Source organism: Uloborus diversus, chromosome 1 (assembly GCF_026930045.1).
Source record: "Uloborus diversus isolate 005 chromosome 1, Udiv.v.3.1, whole genome shotgun sequence".
Lineage (NCBI taxonomy): Eukaryota > Metazoa > Arthropoda > Arachnida > Araneae > Uloboridae > Uloborus > Uloborus diversus.
Window position 1 is genome coordinate 56,149,467 of NC_072731.1, and position 22,478 is coordinate 56,171,944.

General features: G+C 32.5%; 1 protein-coding gene across 1 annotated transcript; it reads right to left on the bottom strand.

The window, feature by feature from the left end:
• Positions 1-12,219: 12,219 nt before the first annotated feature.
• Positions 12,220-21,986, bottom strand: LOC129229790 (protein bric-a-brac 2-like). The gene is made up of 4 exons (XM_054864167.1): positions 21,892-21,986; positions 16,144-16,925; positions 15,907-16,060; positions 12,220-13,553 (listed from the first exon to the last, which is right to left on the bottom strand). Exons 2-4 carry the CDS (start codon positions 16,894-16,896, stop codon positions 13,312-13,314), a joined length of 1,149 nt encoding a protein of 382 aa, XP_054720142.1. The 5' UTR covers positions 16,897-16,925; positions 21,892-21,986; the 3' UTR covers positions 12,220-13,311.
• Positions 21,987-22,478: the final 492 nt, after the last annotated feature.

A 22,478-nucleotide genomic window follows, 5' to 3' on the forward strand; every position in this document is an offset into this window, starting at 1 on the left:
AACAAATTTTATTTTCGTTCAGATAAATTGCAAAAGGTAGTTCTGTACACACAAGGTCAGTGCAGTGGAAGATTTTTATCTGTGGTGGAAAGAACAAATTAGGCAAATATATGAAATTTTCGTTCAAAAGATGGGACCGCTAATCGGTCAGAGTTCGCTTCGCTCACTGATCGGCTGGATTACAGGACGTGGTGCCTTGGCGACATTGGCCATAACAATACAGTTGCGTGATTATTTGTTTATTACTGTTAACGTAATTTACTGTATTTTTGTTCATTTGATGAAATATTTTAAATTGCAAATAATTGTTTCTTTCTTTCTTTCTTTCTTTCACACACACAGATTGTGGTTTCTGCTATTCCATTAAAGAAGCTTAAACCTCTATTAATCCACAATGTTTCCAGGATTTGTTTTCCCAGGACAGTACAAAGACAACACAATAGATGGTGGTGCCATCTATGGACAGTTCGAGAGACAATTTAGAACCAGGCCAGGAGCCGAATAACTTCCTAGTCTGGCACCCCCAGAGGTATCATTTCACTTGGAAGACATTGTGACCACGAGCATATATAACGTCGCCCAGTCACCTTTAATGACGACGGTGGGTCTTCGACCAGTGAGGATCGAACCCGAGACCCTCCGGTCCCGAGTCCAATGCCTTACCGATCAGGCTACCACGGCCAAAGAATTGTTTTTTGGTTTTTAAAAAGTGCTTAGTCATTTTAGTTGAAGAACGTGTTTATTTTACATCATCATTTCCAGAAAAATCAAAAATACAAAACCGTTACAAAAGGAGTAGAATTTAATATCTAAAACAAATAGTCTCTCCAAAGCTTTTTTTTTAATACACAAATAGTTAGAGAGATAAAGAGGGATGGGAGAATCGAGTAATTATTATGAAGTCGTTACTGTTCGAAATTAAAAAGTTAACCAAAATTATTGTATACAATTTTTAAATATCACGCACATCTAAATAATATTTCAAGCAGCTGAAGGTATTTTCCTATGCATAATAACAAGAGGCAATGGAATTGATACAAATTATAACTCACAAAAACTATAATTGAACTTATTCTATTACAAGATATTCACCGCAAGAAATAAATGGGGGAATAGCAAATTTCTCGCGAATCGTATGCTCAGCCTTGTATAAATGCATGCATCAATTAAAGCCCCTTCCTTTCGGTGTAAAAGCTGGCGCTTTTGAACAGCATGTTTAGACACAACAGGTCAATAGTTTTTCCTTTTAGATTCGCAGCGAGACGGATTGTTTCCAAGATAAGTATATTCACCGCCGCCATTAGATATAAAGAATTCCATTTTACTTTTTTGTTCGAGATTTTTTCCACTTCAGTTGGAGCCTTTTTTGGCTCTGGCGCCGTCGTGCTATGCTCGACATTGAACATAGGGACGACGCGGCCCTGCAGAGAAAGAGTATGTTACTCGTCTTTGAACTATAAAAGGAGTTAAAACCAAAATGAAGGAGTTAGAAGGGCCTTTAAAAAACCTTAATGAAGAAGTACTGAAGGAGCGTGTAAAATACTTGTAATTGATTTTTACTCTAGTACCAATTCTCTTTAAAAAAAAAATAAAATTTCCCTCGGTTCTACATTTGCGATCAAGTCTGGGTTCTTTTAATTTTAATCACTAGTAACAGCTTTTATGTAAAACTAGCAAAAATACCTGGCGTTGCCTGGGTCAGAAATAAATGTAAGAAACAATCGCTACTTCCTTTCTTTTTCTGTTTTAACTGAAAGAACTCAAAACATGTCACTTTGACATGATTAAAAATCGAGCTTCTTCCTTACCCATTAAAGTAAAATAGCAATAAGTATAAAGAACGAACGAATATTCATTTAGAAACGAAAGCACGAATTTAAGCATATAAAAATTTGAAGAATTTCCAAAATATGAACTAACAAAAATAAAGATCACTGAAAAAAACGTGCGCTTTATTTTATTAAATAGTACACACTCAAAAGAAAAAAGAAAGCTCTCTACTATGTTTTCTAAAGTCATGTCTGCTCCGGAGAAGCCTTGATTCAAAAATTTCATTATGATTACTTTTATTATTGCTGTTGTTAGGCAACGAATTTTTGTAACAATGGGTTTTATATTCGCAACTTCAAAGTTCGAATACGCTAACTTGCGGTGATTACCAATACTAAAGAAAAAGGTAAAACATTCCATTCCACGAGTTTTCTTTGGGGTAAATTTCCGGCTTCAAGCAGTTTGTGGTGTAATGTAATTTCAGAAGAATAAAAAAGAAAGATTCGCACAAATACGATGAAAAAGTACTGTCATTCACTAAACGTCAAAGCAAGTTATAAGTTATGGCATTTGTTTGTTTCACCTTTTTTCATCCGCCATTAGACAGTGGCTGCTGTGCCCCCTATAATTTATTGGAGTTGCGAATTTAATTATTTAATGGGGAAATGATATGAAATTTACTGTTTTCCACCATAACTTTTTACAACTAAATTTTTAAGGAATAAATCACAGCCTAAGTTAATCCCTTATAATGTATCTATCTATGGTTAAAAAATGGTTAAAATCCGTCCAGTAGTTTTGAAGTTTACCCCGGACAGAGATTAGCCCTTTATGTATAAAGATAAGGCTAACTCCTAAAAAAGCAATAAATATCATGCTTGCTCCAGAGAGACCTTGATTCAAAATGTACATTATGATTACTTTTAATGTTCCTGTTGTTAGGCAACGAATTTCCGAAACAATGGATTTAATCTTTAATCATTTGATGTGGAAATTACATGACATTTAGTGTTTTCAATCACGACGTTCTTAAACTAAGTTTTTTAGCAGTAAATTATAGCCTAAGTTGTTCTCCGATTATGTAGCTATCTATGGTGAAAAAATGGTTAAACAGGGTGGCAACAGGAACTGTGAAAAAAAGTTCCCTGACTTTTCCCTGATTTCCCTGCTTAAGTTCACCAAATTTCCCTGATTTACGTTACCAATAATAATGGTTTTCTTTCTTTGCTCTACTTGAAATCCATTGTATGTTTGTATAAAATGCAGTATTTTATACTTTTTAAGTTGTGTAAAGTTGTTGAACTAAAGATATATTTTTAAAAGATGCTACCTTTTTAATAAAATGGTTAAAAAAAACACATTAAGTCAATTTTTTGGGAAAAAACTCTACAAAACAGTATATTAAATTTTTCTACACGGAAAGATTAGAAAAAAATTAAAAAAAAAAAAAAAACTTTTACTTCCAGAAACCACTTAGTATAAGAATTAAACTATTAAAATTACTCTTAAAAACATATGTGTATTTATGATAGAACTAAAAAGTAATTGAAATTATTTTGAACTAAGTTTTCAAACAGTATAATAATTGTTGCAAGAATAACAATAGTGAAAGAATAGAAGTAATGTAGTTATTCTTATATAGTTACTAGCAAACATACCCGGCGTTGCCTGGGTCAGTAATAATTATTAGAAAAAATCGTTACTTGCTTTTGTTTTCTGTTTTAAGTGAAAGAATTTAAAACACATCCTTTTGACGTGATTAAAAATCGAGTTTCTTCCTTACCCATAAAACTAAAATAGCAATAAGTATAAAGAACAAAATAGTATTGATTTAGAAACGAAAGGTCTATATTTAAGCATATATACAAATTTACAAAACATGAAATTAATCTTCTCATGTTTAAAAAGATTAATCTGTTGATACTTTTTTTTAAACATAGAGTCTAAAACCTTCTCTGTATGGCTAATGAAGTACGAAGTGATTAAAAAAAAGTAGCTGTGCTCGTAATCCCCTTATTCTTGCTTTAGTTATTTCGGGAAATTTCAATCATTGTGGGCTCTTGGTGCGATTTTACCGAATTTGCGAAAGTCGTTTTGGGGTACCTTCGATGATGCTCTCCCATTCTTTCCTTACTTTGTAAAACGTTATGATATTAATTTTCGTTACAGAGGTATCGTCGCCAGATGCTGAGATATTTTTGGTCACCATAAAATGGCGCTAAACAGTTTCATCCGAAATGTTACCAAAATAAGTAATAAAATTTGGTGATTGTTTGAAATTGTGCAAAAAGGAAAATTAATGGAAGTTTTTGTGCTGTTTATGGATTTGCCTAATTTAGTTGCTGGATTAATTAACAGTCTTTTGAAAATTCTTTGATTGGCGATATTTTGTTTACATGGTGAAAGCTGAGAAACATTATGACGTAGTCTTCGGCTTCAAAAACAGCAACGTTGAAAAAACTGCAAAATGCATCAGCTACGGAAATCTTTCTGCAAAAATTTTGGCGATCTGCTGGTTGATTGGATAATCAGTAAGTGTTCAATCAGCATAAATAATAATAAAAACCATTAATTACATTAAAGTTTCGTTTAAATGGAAAATCATCAGCCACACACACAAATGATGTATTATTTGCCAATCTTGTGCAAAAATCTTACTTCAAGATTTGACTTAAGAAAAGCCTTGAACAATCACGAAAAGCAAAGAAAGTCAACAATACAACAATTGTCGCTATCGACAGGGAGTTGAGATGATACACTAAATACTGTATTGAGTTTAGGAAAGCCTTCGAACATGGATCTAAAAAGCTCATAACTCGTTTTTTATTCTACTTAGAAATTTCAAACAGGTGCCATCTTCAGCAGAAAAATCAGAGCTTTCGATGGACATATAATGTAAATATGTGCAAGTATTTTTTCATCCCAATATTAGAGAATTTATTCAAAAATTGTTTTATTGCCCCCCTAAGGGGGTTTTGCCCCCCATAACGGGACGAAAACTACCCTATGTGCTATTCTGATGCATAAGCTATATTATTGTAATGTTTCATCAAAATCCGTTCAGTAGTTTTTGCGTGAAAGAGTAACAAACATCCATACATCCATACATCTATACATCCATACAGACAAACTTTCGCATATATAATATTAGTAAGATATAAGAATGTTATATATAATTTTATGCAAGTATAACAGCTTTATGCAAGTTATGTCACAATTGCATAAAATTGTGACATATTTATGCAAAACAGATGAAACCATTGACATCCATTCATAGGGAACTTTTCTCTAATCAAGAACATAGGTTTTAATGTATGAATACAGCATTTTAACAATAAAAAAATAAAGATATTTTCTTAAGTACACAAGTTAACTCTATTTCAAATGATTTCAGTATGTAACGGAAAAAAAAATCTTAGATTGCTTTTGTAACAAACTTTGAAATGCAAGAAAAAAAAAGAAAAAAAAACAACTAGTTAATTTTAAAATATATAAAAGAAGAATACAACTTGGTTATAAAATTAAAGAATCACTTAAGTCTGAAGAAAAGAAAACCTTTATAATCTGCTGTGACAACAAATAGTATAACAGCAAAAAACTAAGTTTTTTTTATTGAAAGTTCAAGTTTAGCAATTAAATTAAAAACGAGAAGAAGTAATAACTTTTAAGCTTTTATAGTACTAATTCAAAAACCAAAGATTTCTTCTTGAAATCGTGATTACAGTAGGCTAATTACTTCGAGACAATAGAATAAAGGCAAAGGAACTAAGGCATTAATGAAGGCTTCCTCTTTGCCTGTATGGTTGTTTATTTTACGTAGCATTGAAAGCGTAAAAGGAAATTTCGAGCTAGGTAAAATAAACAACCTTACAGACACAGAAGTAATCTTAAGAAGTTCATACTGTGGTTAATAAGTAAAATTCAATACTTTAGACGTTGAGGAAAAAAAGATGCACAAATATGCGGCAGTGTATAATCGCACCTCATTTATTTTACTTTTTCTTGAACAGATAATTGGCGGAAAGTGCATAGGGAATTAGAGTACTTAATTTTGTAAAGCAAAAAAAAAAAAAAAATTTTTCTTCATAAAATCAATTTTCCTTGATTTTTTGTAATTTTTTAAAAATTCCCTGATTAATAAAGTTCCCTGACTTTTCCCTGATCTGTCGCCACCCTGTTAAAATCCCTCAAGTAGTTTTGAAGTTTACTCCGGACAGAGATTAGCCCTTTATGTATAAAGATCACTCCAGATTTCTATTGCTCTTTCAGCTACTGTTAATTTCTTTGCCCAGGGCATTTTCCCGTGACTTCGAAAAATTTCTATTTTTCCGCGACTTTTCCAGGTCTAAAATTTGCTTATTCCATGACCCGGACGAACAATTGTTGAAATATGATGCTAGTCCAGCATTTTTAATTCTTGTTCACTTGTACCTCCTAAAAGGAGGTACAATTGATTTTTAAAAATTCCGATAAGTAAAGGAATAATTTTTAAAATCTGAAAAAAATGTCACGATACTAAGACTAGTGAATCTGGGGGACACTTTTTCAGTATGAAATTTATATTCTCTTAGAAATGAAAAAATTGCTCACAAGTGGACGTCCCCCTTTTCCGCTAAGAATAAAATAGAGCATAATTATTTTCTTCTAATAATGACTTTGGTATTATTGCAATGTATATGAAGTTTCGCTGTTCTGATACAATGGAAGTTGAAAAGGAGAATAATTAAATAACTTAACTCCTACTGGGTTTAATTTTATTTAAAAGAAGCGCCTTGTTTCATATATCCTTTGCAGTTCTTCGTGAAACCTGCGTAAGTTGACCACTCGCGGTGCACTACTTTAGTGGTAAAATTAGAGGTTGATTCATACGATAAAGGCTTATTCCTAGGCTTGCCGACGTCCCGGTTTTCAAACAAAATCCCATTGTCCCGGCCGGTTTACTTCACGTCAAAGAAAAAAATAATTTGATTACAAATGACCAAAGAGGTCTAAAAATAATTGTGGAGGCTTATTTAGTATAATTACTTTATCATTTGTGACATAGGCTTGTAAAATTACTCCCAGATTAGCTTGTGAGGTATTGAAATGTTCACACGAACTGCTTGTCATTTTTTATTGCCCCTGTTTTAGGTTCATAACCAGTAATCGTTTATTTATTGCATTAAAAACAAAACTGCCCTATAAAAAAACTCCAAAAATCAGCCAGGGGCATGTACCCCTCTGAATACTAGCGACACTAGAGGGGGGCTTCCAGTAGCCCGGTCGAACATTTCAGAAATTTCGCAAGCCTACTTATTCCGTGCCTGAAAAAAGCTGTCAACAAAGGTGGTCAAAAGAACAGGTTTTACTGTTTTAGGTACAAGTTAATGGGTATTAATATCGACGGTACGTACTCTTGTATTTTTAACCCCTCTTAACACGTTGCTCACATTTACTTTCAATTTTTTTTTTACTGCATACAAATTTAGAAGTGGAGTTATTCAACAATACAACAAACTTTTTCCGCAGATAATTTTTTTTTAATTGTTACGATTGATTTGAATTGTAATGAATAGAACAATAAATAAGTGTTGTAAAGCTCCTTAAGAAGTGAAGTACCTCCCATGTTTAGCTAACCTTAGTGGATTCAACAGTTAACAAGCAAGGTAAGATTCATCGTCTCCGACAGTAAATTTAAGTAACAAAATGTCCGTTACTTTAATTTTACTATAATTCGTTTCAATCTAAGTTGGCACTGAAGGGAAGGCTAGGCGAGCCGAATTGCAGCCGTTGTCAAGGAAACGACAGTCAGCGGCGCAACTTGCCGAATTTGGAGAGGGAAGAAAAAATAATTTAAAATACCAAAAACGAAACAACTATCCTTGAAGTTTTCAGAGAAATTAGATTTGTCTCAAATATATTTCATCCTATTTTTATCACAAATGCAAGGCTGCGAATGGGATTTCATTTTACAGCGGCGGAGAGCTATCGGTCACATATTAACAAATAATTCTGAATGATTAAAAAATTAGCAGGAAAACAAATAAAGTCAGTATTAAAAGATAATATGCTCCGACAGACACATACTCTGTCACTGGTGATTTCTTCCTTCGCCGATAAAAAGCATGTGCCCACTCGTTTAAAATACTGACCATCCAGTATATATTGTATCATCTATTTCAAAAGAAAAGATAAGACGACCGAAGTTAAGATAGGTAAGAAGAACATTAGTACAACAGCTGGGAACATTTGCCATGGTAATAATGGGTACCAAAGGCATTGAAAAGAGCCGCATTCTTTCAGAAGTATAACAAATGAAAAACTATGAGGCATGTTCTCCAAAGCGCATCTTCATTTTTCTACTGGCGATTAAAGTACATCAACAAGCCTTTAGCGAAAAAAGAAATTTAAATTTTCAATCCTTGCCTGCAATTTTAATAGTTTAAGAAGTGGATCTTTTACCCTGCCTCTGACATGGAAATGGTATTCATATGTGCCTCCTATTATCCATTATCTTATGTATATATAAATCTATAGCTTCTTTACAACTTGTGCTTTCAGAAAAAATGTCTTAATTAAATTTGAAATAATCGGCATCCTCCGTTACCCCCCCCCCATTCTTTACTTGTTTTGAATAACTTCTTTAATTTTTCAAATGCACTCGATTTGCTCCCTGGAGTTGAGAAATGCATCCTAAGTTCGTTTAAATCTTGGCAACAAAAAAGGAACTTTTAATATTTATAGATAATTTTCCATAACCCCGCTGGTTTAAAATCCAACTGTGACAATGCCAACCATTTCTTTGGAATTTGGAAAAGGTACCATTCTGTCTTTTTATAAATCTATTAATATATGAAAATGGAGTTTGGTAAATTTGTTCCCAAAGATCTCAGAAACTACTCGGCAGATTTGGCTGAAACTTTCACCGTTTGTTCAGTTTGGTACTGGGAAGGTTCGATAAACATCCGATTGATAGATCCTTTTTATTCCAATTTTAGTCCCAATTTTCGCATAAATGTCCCAATATGGGAGTGGGGAAAAAAGTGCACATATTAACATTATATGTCCATCAAAAGCGCCAATTTTTCTGCTGAAGATAGCATCTGTTCGAAGTTTCTAAGTTGTATAAAAAACGAGTTATGAGCTTTTTTGTTCCCTGTTCGAAGGCTTTCATCAACCCAAGTCATTATTTAGTGTGTCATCTCAACTCCCACGAATTGATATTGTTCAATATTTTTGCGTTTCGTCTGACTTTTTGAGGTTTTTCTCAAGTTAAATCTTAAAGTAACGTTTTACCACAAGATTGGCTAAAAATAAATGGATTTGGCTGATCATTTTACTTTTAAACGGAACTTATGTAATTAATGGTTTATTATTATCTATGCTGATTGGACACTTGCTCACTATATCCAACAAACCAGCAGAAATATCGCCAGAATTTTTTCAGAAAGATTTCAGTAGCTCATGCATGTGGCAGTTTTTTCCACTGTCGCTGTTTTTGAGCCCAAAGACTAAGTAATAATGTTTCTCAGTTTCACCATATAAACAAAATATCGCCAATCAAAGATACTAAACAAAAAAAAAAAAAAATACTGTGTAAAAATAATTTATCAACTAAATTAGGCAAATCCATAAACCGCACAAAAACTTCCATTAATTTTTCTTTTTGCACGATTTCAAACAATCGCCAAATTTTACTACTTATTTTGGAAACATTTCGGATGAAACCGTTTAGCGCCATTTTATTTTGACCAAAAGTATCACAGCATCTGGTGACAATATTTCTATAATAAAAATTAGCAAGAGGAGGGAGTATTATCGAAGGTGTCCCAAAATGATTCTCGCAAATTTGGTAACATTTTAAACCGCACTAAGTGCCCACAATAATTGAAATTTCCCAAAAAAAACTAAAGCAAGTGTAAGGAGAACACGGGCGGCTGCATTTTTTAAAACAGTTCGCACATCAATAGCCATACAGAGAAGGTTTTAGATGTAAAAAAAGTACTAACAGATAAATCTTTTTAAACGTGTAAAGTTTAATTTCATGTTCGGAAATTTTTCAAATTTGTATACGCTTAAATGTCGTGCTTTCGTTTCTAAATGAATACTATTTTGTTCTTTATACTTATTGCTATTTTAGTTTTATGAGTTAGGAAGAAGCTCGATTTTTAATCGCGTCAAAAAAGGTTTGTTTTGAATTCTATCGCTTAAACCAGAAAACAAGGGCAAGTAACGATTGTTTCTCTTAACTATTACTTACCCGGGCAACGCCGGGTATTTCTGCTAGTATGTATATAAATCAAAGTTCCTTTGTGCAGAAAAGTAAATGTAACTATGTTTAATCGTTCAAAAGAGAACCACAGACACCTATTTTGAGGTTTTAATACCCTTTTCAATCGAAAAAAAGATTGTGCTCACTTTTCTGCATGAAAACTGGGTGTTTCTTGAAACCTCAAAACACGTGTCTGCAATTCTAGGCAAATTTGTGTAACTCATAGTCGAGAAACTTCATGGAAACAATTGCCTATTACTGCATTCCGGAGCTTATAGAAGTTATTAATTTAGAAGTTTTCAAAAAAAAAAGGTCGATTTTAGGCTCAACTTATTTATGAAAAAAGTTAATAAACGAAAATGCATCGAGGTTTGTGCTAATAGAAAAGTTATCGCTCTCAATTTTGCGCGACTGAAAGTATATGATTAATCCCGAAACTCAATTTATTAAAAGTTATTTTACTTTCCTTAGCGTAATGTAGCCAGTCTACTTTATATGTATACTTAGGGAGTGAGTAAATTTACTTCCTATAAAAAATTAATTTAAGGCAGGAGGTTCTAAACCTGGAGGGGGTGGGGCGATTTTATTTCGTATTTCGAGGGAGATGTGTATGTTTCAAATTTAAAATGAAGTAATACATTTACATCCAGCAGTTCATCGATGTAATATTTGTAATACTGTATCTGTACATACGTGTGATCATTTTTTTTCCTTCCTCCATAAACTGGTCAAAAAAAAAAACTTGCCCGTAGCAAGGATTTGTACACAAGTATTCGTTATTCAAACAAAATTCTGGTTTCTTCCATTCTTTTCACAATAATTTTCTTGAAGTTTGGACTCATTATGTAAGAAACGAAAGGTATTTAAAACTACCAAGTAAATAAATCTCAAATTCAAAGAAAAAAAATCCCAGTGTATTTGTCATTGCAGCAAGTAAATAATTGATAACTAATATATTCATTTCATTTTTTATTTCTTACTTGCGAAAACTTTAAAAATTTATTCAATTGCTTGGAAATAACGATGGAAAGCATAAATGAGAAAACAGACCAGGCGGGGAGCTTTGATTTTCCTTTCGCAATCAAATTCTTACAAATTAAGTATATTTAACATACAACTTCAACTATATGTCTACCATATATTCTCTATTTTTTATCACATTTATGAATTAACACCCGTTTAAAACTTCAAATTTACTAGAACTACTCACAGCGGAGTACCAACTTAGATTGAAACATACTATAATTAAAAAACTTAACTGTTACTTTGTCTAGGTATAGAAAATTTACTTAATTCAGGGTTGCCCCAGAAGTTCAAAAATGAAGTTCCCTCCAGTTTTCCCAGTCTATTTTATTAAAAAATTCCAGGATAACGAATGTAAAAGCATCTTATGTTATTTAATATCGATACAATATAATTTTCTGTAAATAAACCCATTTAATTAACCATATTATACTTTCAAACATCAATAACTAATTAAAATTTGGGTTATTTGGGTTAACATTTAATTACAAATGCTTTGAAAGATCAGATATTTCCAATTTTACTTTTCAATCTCCGCAATTGTGTTCTGCAAAAGTTTTTTTCCCTTTAAATGCCATCATTTTATTTCGTTTATAACTTCGTTAGTATTTTACTTTTTCTTAGCAACTTTTTCTTATTGCAAGATATGTGCTAGGGTCCATTCTAGCATAACTGAGCACATTGTAAGAAATCTCATTAGATTTAAGTCCCCCACCCTTCCTTGCAGCGTGAATAACAGCATTTTGTCAGTCCACAATGCTACAAAACTTCTTTCAAATTGTGACTAACATGCCCTTTTCGATACTCTCTCAACAAGTGGTGTCATTTCTTTTAAAGTGGACAATGTACCCTTTTAAAATACTTAAAATTAAAGGTCAATTTACATAGAACTACACAATTACTAATTAGAATAATAATTTTTCTTCAAGTGCTTCATATAATCTAACTTCTGATGATTTTTAAAATTTTGTATTTTTGAGTAAGACATTTGATTACAAAGACATTTTAAGCATTTGTATGAAAGATATGCTCTTTTTATATTAAACAAAGAATTAAAAAAAATAATTGAAATTTTTGAATTTGTTTGTGCTAGCGCTTGAAATCTATTTTTAAAATTATGCAGCAATATATTGGTCATATTCTATTTGAGGATATCAAGACAAGACACCTTCAGAGGACAACCAATTTATTTTACAATTCAGAATTTTTACAATATGTTTACAATTCATAATTTATACATTAACCCATATAACAATACATAATACATGTAATACAACACCGTCTGAAAACATTCATTTACAAGGTACATTCGTTTTGCTGAAAGAGAACATGTTCCAGTTAATCTGAACCTTTATATAGTCACCTTACCAATGACTAGCTGAAAACAATTTTAATATTATAACATTAAAATGAATGAAAAGTAAAAAGAGCTCAACTTACTATATATTGAGAATCCAATCTTCTTTCTTCAGCTGAAGAGATAGCGAATTCTTGAACGCGAAAACGAAGCGGTTCATCGGCGCCGTAAGCGGTTTCCACTGAAAAGCTCGGTTTCGGCGTGGCGATTAGTTCGATGTTACACAGAACATTATTAAAACAATGACAATAAAAGTGGTTACAATTAACACATAAAAATACAAGACAATTTGAAATTTTAAATGCCCAAGAATTAATACTTACATTACAAACAAGAGTAAACTACTCTTTCTTACACATTTGATTTGATATATTGTAGAGTCTTCATGCAATTTGCTAATCTTGATTTAGTATCTCCGAACCTCAAACAAGGTAAACATGGAGAAACGTGCACACTGAAATGTTTTTATGCTTTTACAGAATTAAACGTAATCATATTTTTTATTTGTTTAAAGAGCTTGATTGTCTGGCATAATCAGGTTAGATTTAAGTGCACTGTGTACCAAAAGTCAATCATAAGTCAGTTAACTCATAGCAAGTCTTTGCATGAAGAACCTGTTGTTGAAAATAAGACCAGGATATTCACAGAACTAGTTGTACTTTTTAAATTAGATAAATTAAAGAATCTTCCATATGTTATGCTGAAAACAATTTTGAATTTGAAGTTTTTATTTCAGAAAAGGACCAAAAAGACTGCATTGCAGAATTGCTGAAAGCAAACATTTTGACTGCATAGCAGAATTTCAGAACTACGAGGAGTACTCAGATTACTTTAATATTAGTAATGCTAGTGGGTTACAACTTTGTACGAAAGAAAAGCTAAAACAACTTTAATCATCAATAAAATTAACTTAAGTTCCAAACATCCTGATCTTATTGACAATTTCAGAAGATTGAAACACGAAGTTATATTTACCCTGTGGTTGAGAGTCTGCTGGAACAAGGGCCTGGCTATTATCTTGATAGCCACTTGGCCCAGGAATTGCAACAGTTTGATCCATGTACATCATCATGGAATTGTCTGTACTGTGAGATGGACCAGCCACAGGGGAGGACATTGGCGGGTCCAACTCTAAAAGCTCTGGTTTGATATCTGAAAGAAATATTTTTTAAAGATTAACCACTTACAGAATAATTAGAGTTCAATTTATATTTAATTTAATATCCTTGAAAGAAAATTCAATTTATACATTACATTCACTACATTTGGAATTACATAAAGCAGCCCCTCCCCTTTGAGCAAGGGCATACCGATACCGCTTACTACTCCCCCAAGCAGGCACTCCTGCATAAAGCGATAACTCATTTTGCACCCCAGCACTTGCATACGATAACAAAAGTAGTTAATTAGACAAATTTCTTTCTTCCAACAAATTACCAAAAGTTAAGGGAATAAACATTAACATGCAGAGATTTACTGAGTACTCAAACTACTCGGTGCTCTGCCAAAACTTTCAGATACTCGGCCAGTACCAAGTAGTTAAAAATAGAATATTGTTCAAGATAGATTTTACAATTAATAAAAAAATGCAAGCATATATTATAATGCAATCATGTACAATTCAAATTTCTCTATAAGCTTAATGCACAGGAGAACTACTGATACTTGTTTTGGCGTTACAAGGATTGCCTTTTTCAATGCACAAAATGCAAGCTTATGTATTTATGACATCCGACAAAAGTCGGATTTGTTGGATGTCTTCATTCATTGGTTCACATTTCATTCACTGGAAAAGATTTGTGCTTTAACTTTGTTTTATTTGATTAAAAAATTATGTTTGGCAGGCTAGAGCTATAATTGATTTAAAGAAACTTTAATAAACACATCGATCCTTAACTCATTGAATGTAAGAGCAGGGCAAAATGAGAAGTGTACAAGCACTCAACCCGAAAATGGAATGAGTAGGTAAAATTTTATGTAAGAAAATCCCTCAATCATGTTTTCTTGAAGGCAATAAGTTAAAAATAAATTTTTTAAAAGATGCTTTTTTTAAAGCAGGGGTCGTACTCAATTTCAGAAATAAAAAGGAGCTTTGGAGGAGTTTTGAAGGAGTAAAATGAGATTTTGAAGGAGTACTAATGGGGTGTTCTTAAATGTTGTCACACTTTTTCAATGTATTTGACCCCCTTCGTCACTCTTCACCTTACTCCATTCCTTGCCACATGTCATTTTTCATGAACTTATTGTTTGAATAAATGTGTGATGTCACTTTGTCTCAAGGCATGACACTGAATGTCATAACTGATTTACTAAACAATTCTTTTTTGACACAATCATAGTACATATACTTATATACTTGATTATTTAATAATTAGCCAATCTGACTTTTGTCTCTGGTGGAGGAAAAAGCAATAATCATAACACTTGCAAAAATAGCCAAGCACCATTTAAGCATGTTTTATTTCATTTATAAAATGTCTTCGACATCTGATACTGTTTTCATTCAACTTTTATAACCTATATAACCAATTTGTGAATCACATCTTTTTAAAAAAAGAAATAATAACCAAATTACTACATTAAAATCACTAATACCTTCGCCCTTGTGACGAAGATAAGTTGTCGATCGTAGTATTTCAAATTACTGTCAGAGGAAGATTATGTAGTCTTGATATAAAAAAGGAGTTAAAACCAAAATGAAGGAGTTAGAAAGGCCCTTCAAAAAAATTTCCTTAATGAAGGAGTATTGGAGGAGTTCCAAAAGAGCATACAAACCCTGTAAAGTAATAATTTTGAAAACTTGTCGAGGGAACTTCAAATGTGAAATAGTAAACTAAATTATCTATATTTACTTCCAGTCACTAACTTCCTGTACAAACAACATTCTTACAACCAGCCAATTTTGGTTCATTTGGTCCATTGGTTTTAAAACCAATTAAAATATTTATTAAAAGGATCTTATTGAAACAAAGCCATTTATCTCACAAATCAAGATCTCTTTCCCAACTGGGAATTTTTCTTAATGCTATATTTTTAAGTTGATGCACGACTAAACGCAGTCTACTTTAGTGCATTAGCAAGAAGCGAGGGGACGCGCTTGGGAAGATGACAAATGAATAAAAGAACAATTAAATAAATACTTCACTTGATGTTTATTTTATGTGCTGAAATGAGGCTCATCCATTTTTATAGTATTGTTTGCAGTTTCTCATCACAGAATTGAATTTTATTTTAAGTTTAATTTCTTAAGCATTGTATTGAATTATTTCACATTATACTTACATATTGGAAGCGCTTTTGAGGAACAAAATATATTTACAAAAGTATGTTAAGCTGATGTACATTAGTCTTAGTATCTTAGAATTACTAGAATTTCCTAAATGCAGTGAATAAGTTCAAAAAATGGACAATTTTATGTTCAGGTTCATATTTTTTTTCAGCCTATTAAGGAAAACTTGGGAACAATATACTCTACAAGAATCACTTACAAGAGAAATAAACTTACCAGGTGGACTTTCTGGCTGTTGGTTTGAACCTAAGGCTTCTGATGGCATTGATGAAGGGACTAAAGCTGTGGAATGATCTGTGCTACTCCTTGGCCGCCTTTGCATTTCTAAATTTGACTGTACAGATGAGCGACCAGATCTTCTGTTAGGAAGCTGTACAAAAGAAAGTGAACATTTATTGAACAATGTGACCCAACTTGGCAGAACATTTTCAAAGAGAAAAGAAATCAACTTACATCGTCTGTTGTTAAAGTTTGTTCTAGTAGTTTTGCAGGCTCTACCCCAAATTTTTCTTCCTGTACAAAACTGTCGTCAATGGAAGCAGAGTCATCAACAACAGAGTCAATTGCTTTATGAAATGAATTAGTATGGGATGATAAAGTCTGCATAGGCACCTGAGATTGCATGTTTGAATATTGAGAATTGTCTATAGTAATATCACCAGATAACTCTTCTATTTCAGGAGAGTCAGGTTGTTTAATTTTAGGTTCATTTGATTCATCGTCTGACCTATTAGAATCACTAAGAGACCGCTTTCTCGTACGGCCTCTTCTACGCTTTGGAGGTGGCGTGTCTGTCCTTGGCACTGACCTATGCCCAGACTCATCTTGAGAAACACTAGAAGATGACTTTTCGTTCGTAACTTCTGCTAGTCCTTTGACACGAAGTGTTTCAGCTGTCTTCATTAAAGCCGACAGCTGGTCCTGAGCAACGTTTACTTCACCATGATACATAAACTCTATAATAGCTTTGAGTTCCGTATATTTCATATCTTTTAATATCACAATAGGGTGCTTGCAGGGATTTTCTAAAAACAAAGACTGGAAGAAAGGACTGCAAGCTGAAAGAACTATTTTGTGCGCTTTCAAGCTTAACCCATCACAGGCGAGTGTAACATCGACCATAGCCTCGGTCGACAACAAGTTCTTGAACACATCCATCATATTGTTCATATGATTGTTCCATTTTAAACAAAATTGTTGTGACATGATGGTAGCACAGATGAATGACTAGTAACCTAAAAAATAAAAGTACTCATTACCAAGTTATACATAAAAGAAACAAGGGTGTAAGCTACATCCTCAGACCCAATCCTATTTACCCCCTAATCTCCCTACTGCATCAAATGCCAAAAAATCCTAAAATCTGTTCAAAATTTGTTAATTTCAGAAAGTCTTATTTAAAGTCTCTTCCCAAAAATTTAGTCTAAAATTTTTAAAAATTTTGCAACATACATTCAAATTTCAAGTCTGCCTAGAATAAGAAAATGATGTTAGCTTGAAAATTTTTATGCATCTTAACTTTTATTGTTAGTCTTACTTAAAAATATTATAAATTTTCTTTTTCCTTTTTCAGCCTGAAAACTCTGCTAAAGATTAATTAATAGAATTAAAAGACATGGAATACACCGCCAGCTCAGTCATTTCCAGCTGAGGACGGCAGTTTCGTGATTAGCACTCATCAGCCCGGCATAGGAAAGTGACTAAAGGGCCGGGCAGATGAGTGCCGGGCTGATGAGTGCTAATAAGCACGAAACTGCAATCCTCGGCTGGAAATGACTGAGCTGGCGGTGTATTCCATGTATTTCTGCTTTAGCCCTGGCTAATGGGCGGCAATTTACAGAATTAACAGAGTTGAATGAGTTGCAGAGTATATTCCTTTTTATTAAATTTTCCCTCTCAACACCAACATTGATATTTATAGCAGGATTCGCCGAGACCGTTACTCTGCATGTATGTTCATTTTACATAGCTTGAATGTTCTTATGCGATTCAGGCTATGTAAAATAAACATACAGTAAACGAAAAAGCCTTCGTCCTCTGTCCTCGACTTCTTGCTTCAAGTAATTAGCATATTGTAACAAGTTAAAGAAATGATTTATTAGAATATTTTTATATAAGTTTTGAGTACCTTGAAAGTTGCTACTTCACATTCTTAATTTTGTTGATAAAATAGTTTGTAAATAAAAACTTGGATTTTTTTATCGATAATATGCGGATATTATTTATGAAACATTTAAGTGGAATATATCTGAAGAATTCTCTTACAATTAGTTGAATTTATTTTTAAATATAGTTAATCTTAATTTTGCTTATTTTAAAGCAAATACTGTGATGAATTTTAAGAAAGCTTAAATATTTTTAAAAATTTTTAATTTCTTTTAAAAAATGGAGATGGGGCGAGTTCACCCATGATCTGGTCCCCTCACTTTTTCAAGACACAGGGCGCCACTGGTTAAAAGATTGCATTTTTAAATGTAGACACCTATAGAAAAAACTAAGTTTATCCAAAGTTAATCATCTTTGTTAGCACTCGAAAACTCAAGACCCATATAATTTTCTCCCAAAATAAGTTAAACATCGCACTGCACCCGTAAAAACGCAAATATTGACAAGCTTGGTAAAACGATTAAAATATTCTGTAATCGAGTCATTGTTAAGGTCCAGACGCTAAATGGCGATAATTTTGAAGTTGGTAACCCTCTCTGAAGCGATCATATTGATCATATTTTTCCCCCACCCTTTTAATATCCCTTTGCAGTTTAAGTTTATTTCGCTGATATATTATAATTTTTTATTACCCCCTTCAGACCTGGTGTCTGGTATACCAGACATACACTTAAAACAGCTGCTTATAATTTAATAATTGATTTAATTAGTTGGATTTTTTTTTTGTAGTTTACTCTTTACATTCCACTTTATGTAATCTGCGAAATAATTTTTCGTTTTGGGATTGACAACACTGACATAAGGATTGAGAGGGGCTAATTTTTTCACCCATGGATTTCTGAAAACTAGGTTTTCTCCTGATTTTTTTAAGAATTTATAAACTTTAATGAATCGTTTTAAACTCTTGTATATTTCATAATTGTTTGTAGAACATTTTATAGTGAAGTTTTTTATCGAAGGTATTTTATCGTTTTTGTATGAAATAGATTTCAAAAATATAAGTCCGGAATATTGGACGTGCTATAAACTCCAACTAACTCAAAATTTTGTCTCTTAGATACTCTTTACCATAGGACTCTACCAAATATCAACATTTTTGGTCCAAATTCATAATTCCGTCTGAAGGGGTTAAAGGGGGGGAAGTGCTTACCAACGCCCTTTTCAGAAGACTACAACACCGCTGTTAATTAGCTGTGATGAAAAAATTATTTAAATCCAAAATTACTTTAAGCTGTTAATTTCTTTCCAACAAAGAAGCATATTTGGTAGTAGCAATTATTTATCGCTTGCAGGAGCATCACAAGAGTGCCAATTTTTCTTTATCGGTTTAATACACGGAAATATGCGTTATTTTGCTTTCAGATCCGTTCATGCTGCAAAGTTTGGTGAAGGGACAGTTTTGGTTGATCGGGATTTTGCGAAAGATACGTTTCAGTTGCTCGGATTTTTGTGAGCGGTCCGTTAACGGACCCAAGTATCCTCTGGTCAGACCCGTCAAATATCATACAATAACAAAGTATCCTCTATTTTGGTTATGTTTTAATACTAATGCAAATGTTTATGCAAACTAATTACAGTCGGACCTCCATATATAGAAGTAATAAATTGTCGGAAAAAAATTCGATATATAGAAATTTCGATATATAGAAACGATCTTATTTTATCCTATAAGTCTCCTAAAACAAAAATTTACGTGTATGAAACCCAATTTCAAATTAATACGAGCATCGGATTAAATAAAAGTTATTAAAAAAATAAAAAGAAATTACATTTTTACGCTTTCATATATACATCTTCATTCTTCAATTAAACTTGATCCGCAACATTAGGGGATTTTCGTTTTGACAATGTAATCGAAAGAAGTTCGATATATGGAAGTTCGACTGTACTTAAGGATGCTATTAGTGGGCAGTTCTCAAAAGGTGGGAACATTTCAAAAATTTTCAAATTTGACATCAATTTTGCTTTTATTCTGTAGTATATACATACCTAGAACACAATATATAAACGATGTCTAAAAAAAATTACTGAAAAAAGAAATTCGTATTTGTATTAGGAGATCGTTGAATTGTTCCCAAAAGAAAAAAAAATTCTAAAATAAAAGCGGGGGGGGGGGGGGGGGGGGGGGAATGCTGCGCAGGTGATAACGTCGCCAAAACTGGTGCAGCTGACGATAAACTACATTTGTCAAACTAATTCCTCTCTGGTAACCTTTAGCTTATCGTATACTGTGTTGTCGCCAGCGGAGGTTGCTTGGCGATTTTAGCGCAAAATTGCTTTCGTTACGATTATAACCAGCCATGTTTCCACTGTAATTTATGTATTTTTCAATGTGTAAAGTATTAATTATGCATAATACCGATGGATTAAAGAAGATAACATTATAATAACCTTTTTTATTGAGGTAAGAAGACAGTGGATCTTCTAAAAATTATGAATAAACGGACAGAACTATCGGCGTCAAGATCGTAACACCATTTTGACATCTCTCATGTATGTTTACTTTCTTCTAAGATACTGCATAAAAGCATAAATTTTGGTTCTCAAAAAATAGCATTGTAAAGATAGTAACTTTTGGACATGCATCAAATTTCAAACTTACTTTTTTCTAAAATCGTTTCAAAGTAATAAATTATTCTTTACTTTTGTTATTTGTGTAAAATATTAACAAAAAATGATTCAGTATAAGATTCATGCCTTTAATTTTTTTTAATTGAAACGTATAGAAATAATTAAAAAAACTTTTTAATGGTACATATGCTCAGTTTACGTTTTGGTATGTCCAAAATAGTGCCTTTATCAAAGAAAATATTTTTCTAAGGGCATTTGAAGAGCATTTTTTCAAAAATTTATGGCAATTCTTGTCCCTATACAGTATTATAATTTAACCCAAAACTGCCTTAGTCGCATATCCGCCCCTGTACACATAAATATCACCATTGCTAAGTTTGGATGGAAGCCAGAATTTCTGGAAATTTTTACCACTGCAGTACGGAAACTAACAACCAGGAACTAACATTTAATTATTAATTGTTGAATGAATTCTTGCTTAAGGGTTCAATGCACAGAATGATTCCGACAGAAGCTTAGTTGAACACTTTTAAAATTAAATATACCTCTATATCATGAATTATAAGGTAAATTACCAAAACAATGCATCAATTACACTAAGCCGCAAAATTCACCGTCATGTATCTGGAATTAATTAGTTATCTAAAATTCAAGTCACTAAGTAACTAAAAATTTCGGCTTTTGCGAAGTTTTGAAAATACGCCTGATTTACTTCGATAAAAAAATTATGTTAATTTATTGGTGGACTCTTCTTGAATATTAACTTTAAAAATACAGGAAACACCCAATATGGCGGCTCGATGGAACAGACTCGAGGATGCTAATATGGCGGCTAGGCGCAATGCGCCATTTTGCTACGTACGGTAATCTCAATGCCTAAATTTATGTACTTTCCCCCAAATTAACAGTGGCATACCGAAAGGATAACACTTTAGAATTGAGCACGAATTTAGCATAGTTACAATGACATAAAAATTTAATAGAACCAGAATCCACCTACAAATTAGAACCGCGTCAGAAAATCAGACACACAATTAATACACCAGACACAAATAACTTACAAAAGTAACAAATTTTTAATTTTCAAAATCAAAGAGTATTCTAAACTTCACCGGTCAACTACTTCTACTACAAATTCACAACTGCATTAAGTACATTAGAACGTCGAACAAGATTATTAAAGTTTAGTTAAATTTCGTTAATTCTTTAAAATCTAACAAGTTCAAATTACTAAACATTGAACAAATGCTATCCACATGATAATGAAAGGAAGAATCCGAAATATTACTTAAGAATAAGATCATATCTTATGCATTGCATATACCTAAGCTTTCGAGAGAATTTTGCACAAGTTCCTACTTCTATCCTAATAGATCCAAAAACTGACAAATCATAACGTAAAAAGCACGGGCTGATTCCGACACATTTCCATAATTAAATCAAAATAAGATAAAATTAACTTACTTAAAATAATGATGAGAAGGTCTGAGATCGACAGTTGATGAAAGCGAATATATACATCGATGATGCACTGTCGAGAGCCCGAAGTAAAATGGCGAAACGACGCTAGCGATTCAATAAAAGTAGTTGATCAGTTGCCAGATTCAAAGTTGTTCTGACGTCTTCTTCTCGAAAACAATTCGATGAACCTCATTTCAAAAATAATTTGAAAGCTTTAAAAATACCAATAAGTACTATAAGTTGAAAACACAAAAACATGCAATCAGTATTATAGCTTTTCAGATTTTTTGAAAGAATAGGAAAGCTTTTAATTTATTTCTAACTCTAAAGCTAGGTCAGTTTCTAGATCCAATATTTGGTAACCATAGCAACTGCTGAACTGAACTTTGAAACGCTATTATTCTCTTGAGAAAAATATGGCGTATTTTATCCGAAAGCGATTCTATACATTCTTTCTTTTCTACTATTACTTTAATTGAGTGATGCCCTAGATTTTCTTTGCTACAGTTTTTTTTTTTTTTTTGAAGTATTTTAAGATCATTTGAATGCGCAAAGAACATAATTTAGAAAAATAAACAACACGGGAATTG

What these genes read in the sequence shown, in the direction of transcription:
- LOC129229790 (XM_054864167.1), bottom strand. Translation starts at nt 16,896, where the DNA reads ATGTCACAACAATTTTGTTTAAAATGGAACAATCATATGAACAATATG. An exon ending in AAACTTTAACAACAGACGAT is followed by an intron (nt 16,061 to 16,143) that starts GTAAGTTGATTT and finishes TCTTTTGTACAG; the next exon opens with CTTCCTAACAGAAGATCTGG. An exon ending in ACAGCCAGAAAGTCCACCTG is followed by an intron (nt 13,554 to 15,906) that starts GTAAGTTTATTT and finishes TATTTCTTTCAG; the next exon opens with ATATCAAACCAGAGCTTTTA.